Source organism: Bacillus rossius, chromosome 1 (genome assembly GCF_032445375.1).
Source record: "Bacillus rossius redtenbacheri isolate Brsri chromosome 1, Brsri_v3, whole genome shotgun sequence".
In the NCBI taxonomy this organism is placed as follows: Eukaryota; Metazoa; Arthropoda; class Insecta; order Phasmatodea; family Bacillidae; genus Bacillus; species Bacillus rossius.
Window position 1 is genome coordinate 283,756,167 of NC_086330.1, and position 21,477 is coordinate 283,777,643.

Here is a 21,477-nt window from a genome sequence, read left to right on the forward strand (position 1 = left end):
CATTACTATTTTGTTTTATCATGTTTCATCATCAACATGTTTAGAGATATAATATTTTACGAACATGTTACAGGCCGTAATGTTTGTCAGCACTCAGTGCTTCCTTCTTGTCTACCCTCCCCCCCCCCAACTCCCCACCATAAACACAAGGAGCAATAGAATATCAGTTAACAGAATGTAGCTGTTTTCGAGTTTAACATTCTTATCACTTATGTTGACAAGTTACCAGTTACCAAAATTAACCACATTTTGCATGCCTAGTCATTGGCACAGAGGGCTTTCCTCGACATTACCGGCCAATCAATAAAGTATTCATGCAAATGTTGCAAATGTGAATGCATACATCGATGTCTATTAGTCAGTCTAATCACTCCACTAAGTACAAGTGCACTGAGGAGAATTAGCAGAGAAAGAAAATATTGTCATGTTACAGTTTACAGTCAAGCTGTAATCAAACTTCAGTACCAGCAACGGAATGTTACGAGTACAGAAGAAGTACAGACAATTCCAAACCCTAGTTTACAACAGTATTTTTCGCAAAAAAAAAATCTCTAATGGGTGAAGTGAACTCCAAATGATATGCCCACGCCAGCATTTTCTTCATTGTGATTAGCGGCAGTCTGCAAGAGAAGCCATTGTCTTATTTGGCTGGGTCATTCAGGGCGCATTGCGACTGTGATTGGTGTGCCGACAGTGGGCATGTACCTAAAAGAATCGTGACAAGTCACGAAACGCCTGTGCTTATACGTACATATATCGTCTGAACACGTGCCTCGAGGCCAATGGAGGACTTTTCCAGCACGTCCTCTTGGTAAGTTCTTGTGCCAGAAGACTACATTACTCAATTATTTCTTTTTGAGCGTGTTTCTAGGGAACAGTGCCCAATGCATATCTCCACCTATCCGTCAGATAACTAAATATCTCTATTAACTTTTTACATTTTGATTAGATTCCTTAAACAATTTTCCCCCCCTCGGTGTGAGTCTAGCCAACACAGTGCCTCTGATCCCACTCCACGGCGACGAGAACTACCCCAGAGCGCGGATACGAGCCGCGGCCTTGGCGGAGTTAACAATAGCCGGCGAGGTGTGCAACACCTCCGAGAGGACGGAGACAACACCGGACTGACGTCTGCCGTCACATCCGCGCCGGAAAGCGCCTGCTGAGGGGAAGGCGCTTGCCAGAGACCGCCCGCTGTCGACAACTCCTTGGGCCGCTGATTCCCTGTGGCGTCGCGTCGTGATGCACGTTCTGAAAGCGTAACACATGTAGCACTTTGAGGTGGGTGGCAGCCGGCCGAGAAGTATATTTTTAGAAAACTCCACAACCCAGCCACCATCAATCATCTATATCTAGGGACATCTGTTTTTCGCGAAAAGATTTCGGCACCAGATGTGTATTAAATCACTGTAGAATCATCTGTGTATCATGATTGGTTAGTTTCTCTCAGGTGCACGCCCATATTCAGCACACTAGCGACGAATCACAATAATTTGTTGCGGAAGCAAAGGTGTCCTGAAAGGCCTTCTAAATAAGGCAATGGCTACTCTTGTAGACGGCCGCCAATCTCAAGAAAGAAACCTGATTGCAGTCTGATTAGCATTAAGATTTTTTCACGAAAAATACCTGTTTCAATACATCATCATTTATTATTATTAATTTATCAGCATATCTGCCATCATCATCATCCATCATGCTGTCTCATATAATTTGTGTGTTCATGGACCTGCAGGATAGACTCTACAGCCACCTGTTCACTCGGGCTGATGTTACCCGCCCATTGGCTGCTGAATCTGAGAGAGTCTCAAGTGGGTGGATCGCGATTCGGCTCTTCTCCAAGATCCGGTGTGGATCAGTGATAAACGTAATTTCCTATCACAATCAGCAGCCACTGAACATTTTACAATCCTTTGAGTATGAGTAGGACTGTTGAATCCATCCTGGTGGCCAAGAACAACCCCTAGTTTCTTGATTGAATACCTGACTGAATTTGAAAACCCTTGCCTACTTTTATTTCAAGTTTCTAATCAACTTTAAGCTTCTGAGCGGCCGAAATTGCCAAGTGAACTTCAGCCAAACAGTCGGTCAATGAATAAGTAACAGGTTCTGGAATATTTGCGGGCTAGCTTGCTTGTAAAGAACAAGACATGACGGTTGCACCGGCCTGGAGGCGCGGTGCAGCGAGGAAGGCCGACTCCGCGGCGGGCAGTCCGGGTTATTTAGTCTCGCGCGGGCGTCTTTGTGGCGCGGGCAGGACCGCCGGGAATAGCCGCGGCAGCGCGGGGAGGAGGCCAACTATAGCCGGCCGAGTCCAGGAATAGCGCGCCGTGTGGGTGCCCGCCGGCCCGGGAGTCGAACCCGGTCGTCCCCGACACCGGGACCAGGGCTGCTCAACGAACAGAGACCCGCGCATTTCGCGGATTCGTCCTACGATTCAAATTCATAGGCGTGCTAAACAAACGGCTCGCTTTCCAATCGGCTGAATTCTTTGCGAGAACATCTTTATCCTTGTTAATTCGGCGCTACTTGGTTCGCTTTCTTCTCCCCTAGCTGGCCGTCGTTGGCTCGCGAACGTAGAGGGGCGTGTCCAAATAACTGCGGTCCAATCATGAACACAGTGCGAGGGTGTGAAGGTTTGCATTCTAACTTGCGACCGAATGAATGCGCGAAAGTTCCGTATCTCTGTGAACAAATGTCTTAAACTCGCCCTTCTTTTGCTGGGTCGACCGTGGTTGGACAACCCTGCCGTTAACAAAGCACAAACAAATGTCTGCAAATATTTCATTTCAATTTAAAAAGGGGCAGAAAACAATACTATGTAATTGAAAAATTCGCTGTTTCGATGATCTCTAGGCTGGACTCCACCGTCCTCTACACACTTGGGCGAAAGTACCCAGCTAGAGACCTGCAAAATTCGTGGATTCATTCGGTGATAGGCTAGTATTCAAACACATATACCTCTTAGATAATTTTGCTATTGGCTTACTGTTCATCTGGACGAATCTCAACCAGTTATAAACCCTCAACAAAAGAAGGATCGAATCACAGACAAACCAGCTGAGATGACATACAAATCGGCAGCCAATGAACTTGCGTTATTTGCCCGAGTGTACAGGAGTATGTGCAGTCTATCCTAAAGGCCATCGAAACCGCGAATTTTGCAGGTCTTTATACCCAGCTCATTGACTGGGTTGTCTGTGATTGGATACCTCTTTGGCTGAGGGTCTCCCATTGGCCCATAGTCATTCAGGTAAACCGTGTGCCAAAAGCAGAAGAATCGCAATTGTATAATTTTTTGTAATTTCGGCCCATTGCGAAATGAACCCGCAAATTTTTCTGGTCTCTAAAAATAATCCATAAACTGACAACACTATCTTACAAGAAAAATAAGTGTCTTTGAAGTTTTTAATCAGGTTACGGCTACCAAGGGCTTATCATTTATTTCAAGTCCTCGCACTGAAAGCTAAGATTATTTAACTAATTTAGGTACCTCTCAGACACTCGTAATTTTAACGTATTATCTTTGCTAGAATAAGGGCGCAGCGCATGTTTCGGTTGACTAACCTCTGCTATGATTGGTATCAGGTTAAGGGAGTAAGTAGTTTACTGCCTCCGGCGTTAGTTTCCAACGGGGGCGTAACTGGCAATCCATGGAAACTGTAGTTTGTTAAGATGCCTAATCGATAGGAACTGGAACAATTCGCTGTTTCAGTGACCTCCAGGATAGACTCCATATTCCTGTGCACACTTGGGCAAAACTCGTCTGCTCATTGGCTGCTCTCTTGAGAGATTTCTAGCCTGGGTTGCCTATGGTCTGATACTTTTTTTGATGAAGGTTTGTAATTATCTCTATCTCTCTCACATAAACTGTGGGCCAATCATAGAAGCAGGTCAAAGATAAAACTGTTTGAATTCTAGCCAACCGTGAAATGAATTCACGAAATTTTCTTGTCTCTAGATATTAGCCAAGCCCCTGCTGATTTCGTTCAGTTGGAATTTGGCAGCCTCGAGAACTCAGTGTTAAGCATTGGTTGGAAGCCGTGCGAGGTGTGTCAGATTGTCTACTCCGGCTCAGTCAGAAACTTGCAAGGAACATAGGGACTATTTCAGTCCAGTATGGTGAACAAATATTAAAATATTTACTGGTTCTAATGATAAGGATCGTATCAATAGGCACTGCAAATATTGATAGTGTAAATATTGACTCCGCAAAGGTCGACCCTGCAAAACTTCAATTATAATACATTATTTAAAAGTACAGACATTAGAAATACATAAAATATCAATAAGTAGAGCCATATTATTTCCCACATTCATTGTCAAGGACTGGAAAAATCTCGTGGTTTAACTTACCTTTATTGAACATACTCCGCAGTTGCATGCACACTTCGGAGAAAGGCCCCAGCTCATTGGATGCTCGTTTGAGAGATTTCTAGCCTGGGATACCTGTGATTCGATACTTCTTTTGAAGTTTTCTCTTTGGCTCATAGTATTGATACATTATGTGAGCCAATCATAGAAGCAGGTCAAAGTTAGAATTGTTTGGATTCTAGCCAACCTCTAAATGAATCGGCGAATTTTTTCCCCGATTTATTCATTGGTAAGCAAAAAAAAAGTTTAAGCACATATACATCTGCTTCACTGTGATGATTGGACTTCAGCGCTCTTACACAACCTTGACGACCGTGAGTCAGCTGGAAAAATAAGAAGAAGTGATTATCCAATCAGTAGTGGCATGCATTTTTCGCGAGAAAAAAAAAAATCTGAGTGGTCATTAGACTGAAAAACAGTATGTCTGTGCTAGCGATTGTTCTCTTGTAATTGGCGGCCGTGTGCAAGACAAGCCATTGCCCTATTTGGCCGGGCCATTCAGGACGCGTTTGCTTCCTAACTGTATGTCTGTGATTGGTGTGCTGACATTAGGCATGTAGGCTACCTGAAATAAACTCAGACAACCACGAACCACAGGCAATGCTACAGCTTGTCTGGAAACTTTTTTGCGAAAAATACATTGCCCTACCAATTAGGTGTAACCCGCCAAAGGATGTGGCCTTGCTATCGACCAATGATCACTCTAAAATGTCTTGATTATTTAACCTATAGGCAACCTGACTCTAGCCAAGAGCGAAACGAATCCGCGAAACTATTGTGTTTCTATTTATGGAAAATTCTTAGGTGTCGGAACAATTACTTGGTCGTCTTTTGGTGGAGTCGGGATTCAGAAATGGCATTTCCTCTGATTGTTCATTCGCACCAGGAATATCGCATATTTACTAGGCCTTGCTCCTGTCCAGTTCACCCCTGGTGAATATGAACACAGAATATAAACACATGTATAAAATAAATTATTTAATTTATCAAAATAATCGAGATAAAATTTAATTAGTAATGAAAATCTATAATAGCAGGGTGTTCGTTCTAATATATTTTTTTAATTAAATAATAATGTATTAAATAATAATGTAATAAATAATAATGGAAAAAATTATTCCTACTGAAACATATCCTCACTTGTTTACAATACGCTTGAAAAAAGTTAATAAAAACAATTTCTATTAATAATGTTCACAATAGATATTTTTTTAGTGATATGGACAAGTATTAAATATCAATCACTAAAGTACAATATTTAAAGCACATATAGGTATTTTCAGTTGTATTTAACTTTTTTTGCATGTAGCTTTTATTTCACCTGTGAAAATTTCGTTGCTTGGTGCGCGTAAAAATTCACTATCATCATTTTTATATAGCTTGAAATATAAATAAAACTTCCTTACCGTGTACACTTTTGAAACCGTTCTTATTTATGTTTAACTTCCTAAATTTGGTCTAAAACGTTTGTTGGCGGATCGTGTTCCGCCATGTTGCTGACAAGTAGTGCATTTATAGTGGCGTGCGCATCCATAGTTCGCGATTAACAGCGCAGTTTCAGTTCGGAAAGCCAGAGTAGGTGCACTATTTTTTCGGGAAAATCTGACTGTTCAGTAGACTCGCTGCTGGGGGACTCTCCTCTGAAGGAGCGCACTATCGGTACCATTCCGATCAGACCATGTACTTACTGTGTGAGTGACCGCTACACTGTCATTTGTTTTTTTAATAGTACAGAAATATTCACGTAGAATTACAGTTATTTGTGAATTTGTAGGTTGACACGAAAACAAATGTATCACTACAAAAAAGTGTTCGCAGTAATACTGGGTTCGCGTTCTTACTAGGGAATTTGTGCTTTGTGTTGTCCCATTAGTTAAAGTTATTTAAAACCATGTCCTGAATTATCTTTCCAGTATTAACTGCACACATTAATAAATAAGCCTGATAAAAAATAAAGTCTAATTGTTGAATATTTTTGTAAGAATAACTTAGTATTATCTTGGAAAACGTATTTCACATAAGCAAAAACTTAGCCATGTTTTGTTCTAAGTTATAATATCTTTCTTGTAGTATTACAAAGTATTTGTTGGTCATGCCAAATAAGGACCTGTTTTTTTCTGCCCAAAATTACTATGACTCGTATGCTGACAGTGGTCGTGTACCTGGAAGAAATCAGACTTTTCACGAAACACATACGATGCTGCAGTTATTCAACATTCAGCTTGTCTCGGAAATCTTTCCGCGGAAAAAAACGGCATACCATTTCACACTTGTCGAAAACCACTCCACAACATTTGGAGAGCTAGACGAGATTTGGTAACCTCTTTACACTGCATCGACCCAGGTTCAATCATCAACATTAAGCAGATGTATATGTGCTTCATGTCTAATTTGTTACCCAATAATTCACGAAATAATAGTGGCGCTTATGGTGGATGTTCAGTAGTGCAGTATGCGCATTCCCATTAGCCCATTTAAGTGCGGTAAATCAACTTTCACTAGCCATAGGCAATGAGAAAATAAAATTGGGAATAAACCTAAACACATTTTCTCAAAACTTAAAATTTTAAAAAAAAGTTAAATTTTCACGTGTAAAACAGATTTCTCAAAAAACGGCAAAAATGTTTAAGGAACTTAATGTTTTTTAACATGTTTTTAGAGTCGTGAAAAATTCTCGTTATATCCTGATGCCAGGATGGACTCCAAAAGTTTATGCATAATTAAGTCGATGTTACACTTTTACCTTCTCTCTGAGTCAATACTTATTCGTAGAGACCCGTGAATTTCGCGGATTCATTTCGTGTTATGCCAAAATTCAAATAATTATACCTTAGTGCCTGTCATTGGTTCTCTGTTCATCTGGAGGACTGAGGGCCAATTAGAGACGCTCACTCATAGAAATGTCGAATCACAGGCCACCCAGTCGAGACGACTCACAAGTCAACAGCCAATTAACAGTTGGCATTTGCCCGAGTGTGTAGAGGATATTGGAGTCTATCCTGGAGGTCATTGAATCCGCGAAATTCACGGGTCTCTAATTATTCGGCAAGATGCCTTTAAGGTGTTTGTCACTAATTTATAGTTTCTGAGTGCGTGTAAAGTAGCCCGTGATGAAATGATGACGTTCATTCAACTCTATATCAATTTGTAGTCTCGACTGCCGCCTATTAAAAAAGGGGAATTTTGCAAGTTCCTACCAATTAACAAATATAATGGTTTTATTTGATAAAGGCAAGTTGAGTCTAGTCTGGAGTGAAATTAATAATAGAAATAATAATGGATTTAACCATTATTCACCTGTAAAATAGATCCGTCGTCCACAAACGAAACCGTATATATATATTTTTTAATTTGAGAAATTCTTGACACGAAATGTTTTCGTGAAATTCTTGTTCTCTATTTCTAGTCATAATTATTTTTAAGGGGGGGGGGGAAGACTGCTTGTCCGGCTTCGAATATTTTATACATGTTTTCTAGGCCTATTTATAAGCCCATACATGAGTGGATAAATAACAATGTATGCTGAACTAATCGTCTGTGATGCACCTCAAAATAATGATTCTGTGTTTATTCCTTGGCCGAGATTGTTAAACATAACCTGTCAGCGTTCAACACATGCATTGTGTTTGAGTGGGTGGGCCTCTTAAACTAGTTTTCAGACTAATGAACTGCAGAGGACGATTGGTTTAAACATTTTCACCCTGTCCTCTGGCCAAAAAATAAAAGTTCACAAAATGACGCGTGTTTCCTCAAACTCCTAATGGACGCGAAGTGTAAACACAGCTGAAAAATTTTCAGAAAATACCACTGCCACAGTTTATATTTACTATTCCTCTTCGCGTTCGTAATCACTAGAGATTTGCCGAGTACACTTTTTTCTTCTGGTAGCAGGCTAGATAGACTCCACGAACGTATGTATAATCAAGTCGATGTCACGTATTCATTGGCTGCTGTCAAATTTCACCTCCCCGGGTCGCTCGTTATTCGGTCAGAAGTTACTTTAATTTTTTGGCATTGGTAGGGACTGGGAAAAAAATTGGTGGTTTCACTTACCTTTAGGATAGACTCCAAAGTTCTATTCACACTTGGGCAAAATTTTCATCCTCATTAATTGCTCGCTTAAGAGATTTATAATCTGTGAGTCAATACTTATTTCGATAAGGATTTCTAATCATCTCAAGAGTCTTTCACATAAACTGAGGGTCAACCATTGAAGCAGATCAAAGTTATAACTGTTTGAATTCCAGTCAAAATCGAAATGAATTAGCAAATTTTCCCGTCTCTAGACATTGCCTTCCCTTCGTTCAGGGGTGGGCGAAATTACCGTGGTCCAATGACGAGGATCATTAAAGTGAATTTGCAGTTTATACCGTCTCCAAATAATTACGCTATTTTGCATGTCCGTGCCTGTGTCCTTGTTCAGATTCTAGTTCTGAGAAGCGCCCGTCGGGTGCTCGTGTGTACGTATGTGTATATGTATAATAGCTGATGTGCCCGCGCTTCGCTGCGGGAGTCTGCAGGCAGAACACTCTCGCACTGCTCATTACACGTGCCACGCCTCGTTGGGACGCCAATGCTTTATAAAGGTGAAGCTTACAGTTCACAGTAATGAGAACTACACCCGAACAGTTCCGAACTTCCGGTCCTTCATGAAATGAAAAAAAAAAAACACAATATATTGCAATGATCTATAAGGCCTGTTCCACAATGACACGGAAACGGAACAGACGGAAACGGAGACGAAAACGGAGTATTGTTCCGTTCCGTCCGTATTTTTCTCGTTCTACAATACACGGACCCGTAAGAAATCTTGGCCAATAAGAAAGAGCGAGCGTGACGTAACTGAAAACTACGAGTATCAAGTGAACTATCTGTTAAATCGAACTGTATGGTTGTTAACTTGGTAATGTAGTAAGTCGATTTGTTATTAATTTTTTTTTGCGTTGTGGCGGTGGTAAAGTAGTCCTTCTCCGTCTTTTCATATATAGCAGGTATATCTTTAACCATGAAAATTAAAAGTTCATCAAAATTCGTCATGATGAAACCCACGTGCACAATTCAAATTTCAAAACAAATCTGGTTTTGTTGTTCACGCATAAAAAAAGTAGTCGAGAAATACGGAAACCGACATTAGTCAAAACTAATATCTTAATTAACATGAACGCACAACTGTAGCTTGACAACTGCAGTGAATAAATAACGTGCTCCTATTGGTCTAACGGAGTAACGTAAACGGAAGACTTCATCACTGCTGAGCAGGTCCGTACGGGTCCGTCTCCGTTTGCATGCTATTGTAGAAGCTCTGTTCCGTGAAATCCGTCTTCGTTTCCGTGTTCCGTCTCCGTTTCCGTGTCTTTGTGGAACGGGCCTAATACGGCCAAACGGTATCTTAAATCACGCTAACATAACCTAACCAACTTTCACTTTAATTAAGATAACCTTACCTAACTGAACCTATCCTCCCGGGAAATAATAAAGAACTATTATTAATTACAGTGACCGAACCTAACTTAACCTTTCTCTTCGGTAGACTTAGGAATTGTTCGGGTTGTGGTAGTGTTTTTTTTTATCCCTGTGAACTGTAGGCTATCCATAGTATAAAAATTCTTCTTTACGGAGTGTTTTTTTCGAAATATCACGTATACAACGGCCTTACTCTTGTTTCGAAAGTCAAGTGTGCAAATATTAATCAAGATCGGAGTAAAACCATGAATATGTATGAAAAATAAACACACGGAAACTCTTCTTCATATATACACACACACACACGCGTGTGTATGTAGTAACAACTTTGGGAGCTATTACCGTGCTTATGTCTAGGCCTAAATATACTGTACTTCCACGTTTATGGTGATGTCTTCAACGGTGTCAAAGTGGATTCTACATTCCCTACGATACTGTTACGATCTATAATGTGAGGAGAACTGGGTTCCCAATTAGGTTTTTATTAAATTTTTCTTGAGTAATAACATTTACATTTATAATAAATAATTGTACTTAAATTGTCCGATCACAAATCACTGGCACTTAAAAATGTTTATTCTCAAGTCACTCAAAGTCTGTCAAGTTCTGCAGTTCGCACTCCTCACTGGAGCTAGGCTCAACAGTGGTTCGCCCCTTACCTCGCGCCTGTCCACACACACAGTCTCGCGCCACTCAGTCGCCGCACTCTCCCGATCCAGCAGAACTCCACGTCGCGCCACTCTAGGGGGGGGGGGGGAGGATCTCTCACCCTCTTCACCGATGTCACACTTCCCTTCGCTCTCGGAACTCCGGAACTATCGCAAGACTCTCGCGGCACCCGTCGTGGAACTCTCGCGTTCGTAACAATACAATCTAAAACAAAACCAAACCAACAGCAACTGCAACATTAGTATCTTTCAATACTGTAATGCATTCTCAACAAGACAGCCGCCAATGGACAAATGATTAAGTAGAGGCATGTAACTTTCGTGAAAGTATTTCGTGACAGTATGTGTGTTAAAGCTATGTAGCCCAAAGTCTGTGCTTCGTGAGTGGTTGAGAATTTTACAGGAACACGCCCACTGTCGGGACACCAATCACAGCAACTTTGTGCGGAAGCAAACGCGTCCTCATTGGCCCGGCCAAATAAGGCAGTGGCTTTTCTTTCAGACGGCCGCCAATCGAAACGAAGAAACCGCTGGCGTGGACATACTTTATAGTTGTCAAATTACAGTTATATATTCCACTTTGTCACGTGCAGTGCTTTCTTAACTGGAGCTTTAACATTGCAAGTTACACGCACTGGTGGCTTGAAGTCCGAAGCAATGTGCTTCAAAATGCCTTTCCCTGTTGAAAGGTATTTCGAAGTACATGAATTAATATAAGCCCATGTGATTCACCCAAAGATTCGCGTCAAGTCATAGCTAATAAACATTGTAATTTTGTAATTTCTATAAAAGAGAAACTAATATCTAACGTTGCAAAGCTAGAGCCTCGAGTATTTCTCAGATTCATTCACTACAATCTATGCATTATAGAGCCTTTTTAAGTACTCATTGGTTAGATAATAAGGTCTTTGGCAGGTTGGACGTGATTGAGTGACAAATCTCCTTCGTTGTAACTGGCTCAGGGTCGCCAAGGGCGTGTCAAGAGCAGTGCAGTCCAATCATCGACGTGAAGCAGATGTAAATGTACTTCAAGTTTACTTCGTTGCATAATGAATCCTTAAAGTAATCGTGAATCTAGGCATATCCATTTACAGGCGAACTATGGACTGTCAGTAGTAGGCTGTCAGTAGAGAATCTGCTATGTCATTTGCGCTGTTAAAATACGGTAGAGCGCATCTCACCGTACACAGTTCACAATTATAGACCCGGAATAGATGCGTGAATTATTTTTGTCACTAGTTAGACTGCAAACATTTATATTTTAGCATTGCTTTGTTGATTGGATCATAGTTGTTTGGACACTCCTTCTACGACTGTGGGCAAGTCAACTATCTGATAGCAGTGGAGTGACCGAATCATATTGACACTCTCCAAGGAATGGTAGGATCTACAGTAAGAAATCAGCCAATAGGAAGGCATAATTGGGTAGAATATACATAGGATTGTGAATTTCAGCCTGAAACTAAATGAATCCGCGAAATTACCGGGCTGCAATTCAAACAGATTAACTTTGATATGTTCTACTATTGCTTCGCAGTTTATGTGAAGGACTTTGAAACAGTGAGAAACTCTCATCAATAAAAGTATCGAAAAACAGGCAAACCCAAGCTATAAATCCCTTAATTGAGCGACCAATCAGCAGGGGACTCTTACCCAAGTGTGCATAGGACTTTTGAGTCTATCCTAGAGGTCACTGACATTGCGAATTATCCCAGTCCCTACCAATAATAAACGAATTGTGCATAATATTTACACATGTTGAAGCCTAGTGATTGAGAGGAAGCCATTTATTACTAGAGATCGGGAAATACTCGTGAATTCACTTCTCGACGATATAAAAGTCACACTCATGTGGCTGTTTGCTCAGTCCTCGATTGGTTCCAGATTAAATCGAAAATCTGTGCCAATAACAAGCCCGCTACTGGTGAAGCACACTTAACACTGTTCTGTAGGTACTGGAAGAATTAGTGGTTTCAATGACCTCGAGGGTAGACTCCGCAGTCCTATGCACACGTGGAAAAAACTCACCTGCTCATTATTTGCTCGCTTGAGATATTTATCACCTGGGTAACCTGTGATTCGATAATTCTTCTGATGAGTATTTATAATTGGCTCAAAGTATTTCACCTAGAATGTGGGCCAGTCAGAGAAGCATGTCAAATATTAAACTGATTTCCAGCCAACCGCGAAATGAATCCGCGAATTTTTCAGGTGTCTAATTATATATATATATATATATATATATATATATATATATATATATATATATATATATATATATATCCTGCACGTGTCTGTATCCTTGATTTTTTTTCCATTCTCAATTAATAACACTGCTGATAGAATTCTGCGAATACACCTTCATTCCGTAGAAGTAGAAGTTCATCACCAAAGACCATGGTGGCCGCTACCTTGCCCGAGTTCCCTGCGTTGTGTTCCTTGCGGGTAGTCGACGGAAACCAAGGGCCCTGGGACAAATATTTTGTTTGAGCCCCTCCCCATTACTTAAATTACAATTTCTAAAACCCTGCAATTAAAAAAATTAAGAACATTTGTTACGTTGGTCATACCTGTAAAGGTGATCTGCGCGTATTCCATAACGTGTAAGGTTTCCAATGGATTTTATTACCAATATACAGTAACCGGAAAAATTTGGGGTTTCAATAACTTCCAGCATATACTCTATAGTCATCTGTATAGTCGGGAAAATGTCATCTGTTCATTGACTGCTGAATTTTAAGGTGTCTTACCTGGGTGACCTGTGATTCTTTGACATTTTGGGTTGAGGGTGTCTCATTGGCCCAACGTCTTCCAGGTAACCTGTGAGCCAATTGCAGAAGCAGCATAAAGCTTAAGTCTTTTAATTTTAGACTATCGTGAAATTAATCCGCGAATTTTTCCGGACCGGACTCTATCAATAAAACTGTAATTGTTTCCCCTGCTATGAAGGTAAACACACGCATTATAAATATATCTGCAAATTTAACCTCTCCCCCATTGCCAAATATCGCAAAGGTTTCTCTTACAGACGGCTGCCAATTTCAAGTAAGCGCTGGCGCGGGCAAAACTTGTTGCAGTCTAATGAGTGTTCATATGTTTTCGCGAAAAATAACTGTACCTACATGTACTTGGGAGGTGTCCTGACTCCTGTCGAACATGGCTATCGCTGGAGATGTCGGTGCTGTTTCCGGCTCTGGTATCGCAGGCAGAATCCAAAAGGCACCAAGGCAACTCACTACCTCCTCGTGGTAACGGGGGTGGTTACCAAAGAGAGCTCTGCAAGGGAGACCTCGTCCCTCTACATCCTCAGTTGTCGTGAAAGAGAGGTCTCTGGTGAGGTGGAAAGGTCCTCTCTGCAGGCAACAGTAGGCCCTCAGGTCCCAAAGGCCTTGGCTTTTTTTGAAGATCTATGTCGCATTGATAAATGCTAGTCCGGGCACGACTTCTGCTGTGGAAAGGGCTGCGGTGAGGTATCCAAGGTTCTCCTTCGGGTCTTCAGATTACGAGGTGTTCCCTGTGGCCTAGTCTGGGGCAGTTGCCATGTTAGCTCACGGGCCAACAGACAGTATAAGCACGCGAGTTGCCTGGACTATCTAGGTGGGAGTGCAGATGACCCTACTTGATGCCGAGAGTCACCTTGAGATACCCTCGACCGCACCCTGGTCGCATGGTGAGGAAACGCACTGGCTGTTGGTGGCTCTGATCGCTTAGAGCAGTGGACTGGCGAACGCAGTGAGTGGTGATACTGCTCCGGAACTAGCCTGGAAAGCTAGGAGAGATTGAATAGGCCTCGGCAGGATCATGGGCTCTCTGGGTGTCTGAAAGGTCACAAAGATGTGATAAACGGGATAGGAGCCTTGCGCTACTCTAAGAATGGGGTTTTCCATTGAGTCAAACACAGGTAAGCTGAATGGGTCAAAGATGTTGGATGGCAACGATACTAGGATGGGTTTCCTCAGTCTATCTCTGTAGCTCTTCACCGAACACCTACGGTAACGATGAAATGGCGTATCCATTTCCCATCGCCAGGTGGCCACACTGATTCAGTCCTGCCCCTAATGTGGAATATAAACTGGTCCCACAAGGATTTAAATTGGCGTGTAATAAATTTTTCTCGGGGTAATTGCGTAAGTAATCTATTTATCGCGAACTCCAGTTATGCACGCCATCAAAATGGCGCAGTGGCCAGCAACATGGCGGGACACAATCCACCAATCATCGCTCAGGGGAGAACAAACCATGTATCAGGCTCAGCCAATGGGATATCTTCCACGGTGGGCAGCGACCAATCAGACGACAAGGCCGTTTCTGCAGCCGACTCGGCCAATAGACGATCTAATACGCTTACTTCAAAGGAGTTGCCACTCCATTTTGCTTTTGGGCGGCTGAGTGTTCTCTGTCCTCGCTGTCGATTACGCGTTAAATTCTGATTTCATTCATTGTTGATCCCCTGTGATTGAGCTTTGCATAGACATGTGAATTACGCATTATTATTTGGCAACATTCTATAACACAAACTGTTTATATTTTCATGACCTGTTTCATTAGTCTTAGAGTTATTTGAAATCCTCTAAAGTACTATAACCCAATAATAAACTAGAATAAAATATATCACCCCGGGGATATAATTCGGTGACAACTTATTAACTTATGTGTGGTATCATGAAAAATTGTAATTTTTAATTTAAATTTTTTGCAAAGCATTAAATTTGTTATTTTATAAATAGCATTATTAGCATTTTTCATTGAAATTTTTTGACACTTAATAATTATGAACACTTAATGGTCTAAATATTTATTTGGTTACACTGTCTCACACATGATAACATATAAAAGTTTATAATCCCTCAAAATTTCTCACTTTTGTTCTGTTCTTAAGGACATGAAATAGAAAACAATTGATAATACCAAAACTGACAAATACCTTATAGTTTTGCAGACTTATGAACTCTGAAGTTTAAGTGTGAAAAAAAGGTAGTGAATGCATTTACTATATGTGACAGTCAGGTACCATATGTGTCTGGTATTTATTTATTTTCCCTTATTTAAGGTAATAAACTTATTATTTCTATAGTTAAAATAAATAACTTTTAATATATGTTCTTGGGATTATTGCATTTATAGAATATAACAATTGGTATTAAATGTAAAAATTAAAAACAACTGAAAAATGAGTTCAACTTTCACTTACATGATGGTGGAATCACAATATTCACAGCCCCCTGATTATATACAAGCGTATGGAGTCCATTATGTGGGGAATAACGTAGGTTTGGAAGAGATGCGAACGAAAAATAAGTAGAGACCAGAAAAATTACGTATTCATTTCGTATTGGGCTGGAATGTAAACAATTTTATATTTAACCTACTTCTATTATTGGCCCCCCCCCCCCCCCCAAATTTAAAGGAAAAGATCTAAGTCAATTTAAAGCCCTCATCAAAAAAATTATTAAATCACAGGCTAGAAATATTTAAAATAACAACCAATGAGAAGAGGACTTTTTCCAAAGTGTGGATAGGACTGTGGAGACAATTCGGGAGGTAATTGAAAACGCGAATTGTTCCAGTCCCTAGAGATATGTTCGGACTATGTCTTTATACAAGAGTATGGAATCCATCCTGTGGAGAGGGGAAGATGACGCAAGCACGGAAGAGACGTGAAGAAAAATCAGGTGCAACTGTGTCTTTATACAAGAGTATGAAATCCATTCTGGGGAGGATCACGCAGGCACGGAAGAGACTTGATGAGACATCAGGTGCGGCCCATGTCTTAAACAGAAATATAGTGTTAATCCTGGGGGGAATGGCACAGGCACGGAAGAGACTTGAGGAGAGATAAGTTATGGCTTGTATATACAAGAGTATGGATTCCATCCTGGGGGGAATGACGCAGGTACGGAAGAGACTTGAGGAGACATCAGGTGCGGCCCGTGTCTTAAACAGAAATATAGTGTTAATCCTGGGGGGAATGGCACAGGCACGGAAGAGACTTGAGGAGAGAGAAGTTATGGCTTGTATATACAAGAGTATGGATTCCATCCTGGGGGCAATGACGCAGGTACGGAAGAGACGTGAGGAGAGATCAGGTGCGGCCTGTGTCTTGACGCGGGTTGGCGGCTCGAGGGAGGCTTGGCAGCTGGTGGAATAATAAAAACTAATATATCTTGGCAAAGGGGAGACGGTGCGCGCCAAGTAGGAGTGAAAAGTTGGAGGGGAGAGCGAGTGACTAAGGGCCAAAGAGGAAGAGGGGGAATGGAGGCGCTAGTGACAGACGGGACGCGGGTGGATAAAAGGGAAGTGGAGGGGGGAGGTATGGAGAAACTGTGTAGCCTGAAGAGCAGCCAAAAACTCGCGGGAAAAAGATTTTGTGAGCATCATTGGAGAAGGAAACGAAGGGGATGGTGGTGGGGAGCAAAGACTGTTTCGCACGCTAGGGGAAGGGACAGAAAGAGGGGAGGGGGTGGGCCTGGAAGGGAAACGAAGCCCCAGAAGCGGTCAGTCGCAAGAGCGCGAAGACGCCTGGCAGATTTCCCCACGCTGGTCGCAGCAAACATGGGTACCGGTATGGAGTTTTTCCAGGAATGGAGTAAACACGAGGTGAGCTAGTACATTGTACACACTTTTATTGTATTTTATGTATCACAAACCCATCTTAAATGCTAGAAAAATTGGTAGCACTGTGATTAATTCGCAGATCCATTTTGTTCCAGGATAGACAGGACTTTACTGTGTATAATCAAGGAATTTTGGGTGAGTTTCTTTCAAGTACGTGTCAATTGTTACAGCACCAATCACGATGATTCAGTGCGGAAGCTTATGTGTTCTGAGTGCCTCGGTCGCAGTCGGTCGCCAATCACTAGGAAGAAACCACTGGTGCGGGTATACCTTGTTGCAGTCTAATAGGCATTCAGTTTTTTTTCCGCGAAAAAAGGCCTGCCCCTACTTATAGGTGGATAACTAGGGGCAGGTATTTTTCGCGAAAAGATCAGAACGCCTATTAGACGGCAACAAGGTATTATACCCGCACCTGTGGTTTCTTTCTTGTGATTGGCGTCCGTCTGTGAGAGAAGTCGTTGCCTTATTTAACGGAGCCATTCAGTACGCGTTTGCTTCCACACTGAATTATTGTGATTGGTGTTGTAACAATCGACATGTACCTGAAAGAAAATCACTCAATAACGGAACACAGACGATGCTAAAGGGTTTTAACTTTCAGCTAGTCTCGAAATCTTTTCGCGAAATTGGCATGCCCCTATCAATAACGCATTACACACAATTGGTAGAGACCTGTAAAATTCGCGATTTCAAATCCCTAAAGGATAGACTCCATGATCCTCTACGCTCTAGTGCAAATTGCATCTGCTGATTGGTTACCGACTCGTAACACCTGTTGACTGGAATGATCGTGATTCGCTAATTCTTCTGTTAAAGATTTTTCATTGGCCCAGAGTCCTTCAGATAAACTGTGGCCCAATCATTGAAGCAAAATAATGTCAAAAGTATTTGGACTCTAACCTATCGCGAAATGAATCCGAAATTTTACAGGTCTCTTACAATTTGGCATGTATTTTTCGCGAAATAATCCGAATGCCTATTAGACTGCAACAATGTATACCCACAACAGCGGTTTCTTCCTTTTGATTGACGACCGTCTGCAAGAGAAGCCATTGCCTTATACGACAGAGCCATTCAGGGTGCGTTTGCTCCCGCGCTGAATTGCTGTGATTGGTGAGCTGACAGTAGAGATGTACCTGAAAGAAACTCAACCAATCACGAAACACTGGTGATGCTAAGGTGTTATATAACACAGCTTGTCTCGAAATATTTTTTTCGCGATAAATACATGTCCCTATTAACGAAGTAAAACACCAATAGAAATCAAATTTGAAACAACTAATTTTATTAGGTATCTGAAATTATTCGCAGATACTAACGTTTCATAAAACAGGATCATATACAGTCTGTTAAAAAAAAGTCCATATTATGATTACTCTTCATCATTAATACAATGGTTTTGGTTCGCTTGTTTAACATTACATGCGAAAAGAGTGGCAGTCCCCGTTGTATTAATGAAAAAACCGTATTTGTGTAAAAGTGGAAAAAAAAATGCAGGTTAAATTACTTATAGGATAAACTCCACAATCCTTTATGTACTAGGAGAAAATATCCATTGTTCATTGGCTACTGACTGATGAGATATGTTAACTGTGTTGTCTGTGATTTGAGGCTAATTTTTTCGAGGTTTTATCATTGGTTCAGATTCCTTCAGAAAAACTGTGGCCAATCACATAAAGCATTTTGAGTACGTTCATTGGTAGATAACAAGGTTACACGTAATTGGGTAACCACTCCTCCTTGCTTACAACTGACTCAGGGTCTTCAAGGGCGTACCAATCGTGTGAATCAGATGTACATGTGCTTCTAGTATATTATGCTACCCGATGAAAAACTTTTAACAATTTTCTATAAAGGGGGGGGGGGGGGGTGGAAGCGAAGTATTTGAAGCTTGCTACATCACAGATCACGCTCTGGAACGCGGCAAGCGACATGTTTTGATGCAGTCGTCACGTCTATATTTTGTTCTCGCCGATAGAGATGCTTTTTGCACATTGAAGCAACAAAAAACCACGACCAGGCCACGATCAGGGGCATTCATTTTTTTGCGAAAAGATATTGAGACTAAATAATGTTAAAACACAAGCATCGTCTGTGTTTCGTGATTGGTTGAGTTTCTTTCATGTGCATTTCTACTGTCAGCACACCTATCACAGTAATTCAGTGTGTAAGCAAACGCGTCCTTAGTGGCTCGGTCAGATATAGCAATGGCTTCTCTTGCAGACGGCCGCCGATTACAAGGAAGAAGCACTGGCTTGCCTTTACCCATCATACGCTATATAGTTGACCATTAGGCTGAAATGTACGGTCGTACAGTGAAAGTTTGCGGACTAGTAGATTTCCATTAGTAGAGACCGGAGAAGTTCGCGTATTAATTTCATGATATGCTAAAAATTAAATAATTATACCTTATGCTTCTTTGTTCGCCCGAGTATGCAGAGAACCTTGGAGTCTGTCCTGGAGGTCATTGAACTGGCGAATTTTTTCCAGTCCCTATCTATTAGATGTCTTTCCTGACCATATGGAATTAGGAAACTGGAATTTTTAATGTTTCCCATTGGCCCAGAATTGTGTGGCATGGATTCAGTTATGTATGGTTTAACCGAGCACATGTAAGAAATGTAGAAATGTAACGCATTTGAATGTGTCTCTAACAATGAATAAACACTTGCGAAATCCGCGTTATTTTCTGTCGCTGGATAAGACTTCACAAAATAGTGCACACTTTTTTTTTTTTGTTTTTTGTAATGGAACAGAAATATTCATGTAAATTTTGAAGATATTTGTAAATTTGTGCATTTACATGAAAACAACGGTGTCACTAGAAAATAGTGTTCAAAGCAATACTGGGTTCAAATTCTTTATTTGTAAACCGTTACCTGAATAGCTTTCCAGTATTAACTGCGTACATTTATACATATTATAAAACAAAATAAAATCCAGTTATTAAATAATCGATTATATTTTCTATGGATTAATGCTTGAATGAAATATCAATTAAAATATTTAATGAGGCGCCAATTTTCATACGAAATACTCAGTATTATCTCTTTAAACGTATTTAATATATGCAAAAATAACTATAGCCATGTTTTGACCAAGTTACAATAACTTTCTTTTAGTCTCACAAACTATTTCTTGGAAACTGGGTTCCAAAGTAATATTTTGTAAAATTACAGGATTTTTTTCTTTTGTGCATAACCATGTCGATGTCAGGAATTCATTGACTGCTGCTTCATTTCTCATTTATCCGGGACACTCATGTTTCTATCAGGAGCTATTTGATTTGTTTGTCATTGCTTCTCATCCTTCAGGACGGTTTGAAAAACACTTGGTAAACGATAAGTATTAGAGCCCAATCCTTCGAGACGGGCTATGTGTTAGTACACTGATTCATCACAGTGTATTTCAGGTGCAATCCCACTGCACTCTTAAAATTTTAACTTTAAATTTACGAATAATGCTGGTTAAAAAATATTCAGGGATCTTCGTAAGTTTACGGATAGGTATATTCGTAAATTTACTGTCACTGAGTTCACTTACTTTGAACATGAATCCAAAAGAATATTTTTGGTATATTAACAAAACATTCAAAAAATGGTTCAGTCGACAGTAAGAACACTCTTGTCCAAGCATGTGTGGAATAAAACACATAAATTGGAAGTCGAAATACGGCGTAGTTTTCACGAAGATTCAGTTATTTGAAATTATGAAGAACTATTCGTTTATTTTATTAAAATTCTTCGTTGAAAAGTGCGGAAATTTACTGTAATATTCAACGGTGTGTCGGCACACGAGTCACATCAGTTCTGTGAGAAAACAAACGCCTTCTAAATGGCGAAGTCAAACAAGGAATGACTTCTGTTGCAGACGGCCGCCAATCATAACGATGAAACCTCTCGTGCGAGCGTACTTTTCTGCAATCTAATGAGCTGTGTGATTTTGTCTTAAAAATGGCTGGACTCATTGCCACTACTCTTGTAAAACACAGTGGTCAAAATAATTAGTGTATCCGACACTCATAATCAGGGAACCAGACAAAACATTAAGGAGATCAGTCAAAATGTGTTTTCAGTAGCAGTGTGAGTTGTAATCAACGTCTAATTCAACTGAGCACATCTGGAATGCATTAGGACGACGCATTGCAGCTGGCCCAGCACCTCCCACGACTTGGTGCAGAATTGGGAAGTGCCGTTATGGCAGAGTGGCCACTTATCCCCCCAATAGCTCACTGATCAAGTCATTGAGTCCATCCCACTCAGGTGTGCAGGAGGATTGTCTGTTCGGGGAGACCATACACCATACCTGAGGACTGTTGATGCCGTGTTCGTGCCGGTTTTATGTGCTGTCCTACTAACTC

General features: G+C 40.9%; 1 protein-coding gene across 3 annotated transcripts in view; it reads left to right on the forward strand.

Moving 5' to 3' along the window:
• The window catches only part of LOC134527668 (tropomodulin), a 268,206-nt gene that overhangs the window by 120,521 nt on the left and 126,208 nt on the right, over positions 1-21,477 (forward strand). Inside the window, exon 1 of one of the 3 annotated variants that reach the window (XM_063360551.1) lies at positions 16,959-17,099. The exons of 1 other annotated variant lie outside the window; for it this stretch is intronic. In XM_063360551.1, the coding sequence (XP_063216621.1) occupies positions 17,055-17,099 (45 nt within the window). In that variant the 5' untranslated portion in view covers positions 16,959-17,054. Of the gene's footprint in view, positions 1-16,958; positions 17,100-21,477 lie in introns of those variants that run through there. One more of the 3 variants, XM_063360547.1, reaches the window with a different exon arrangement.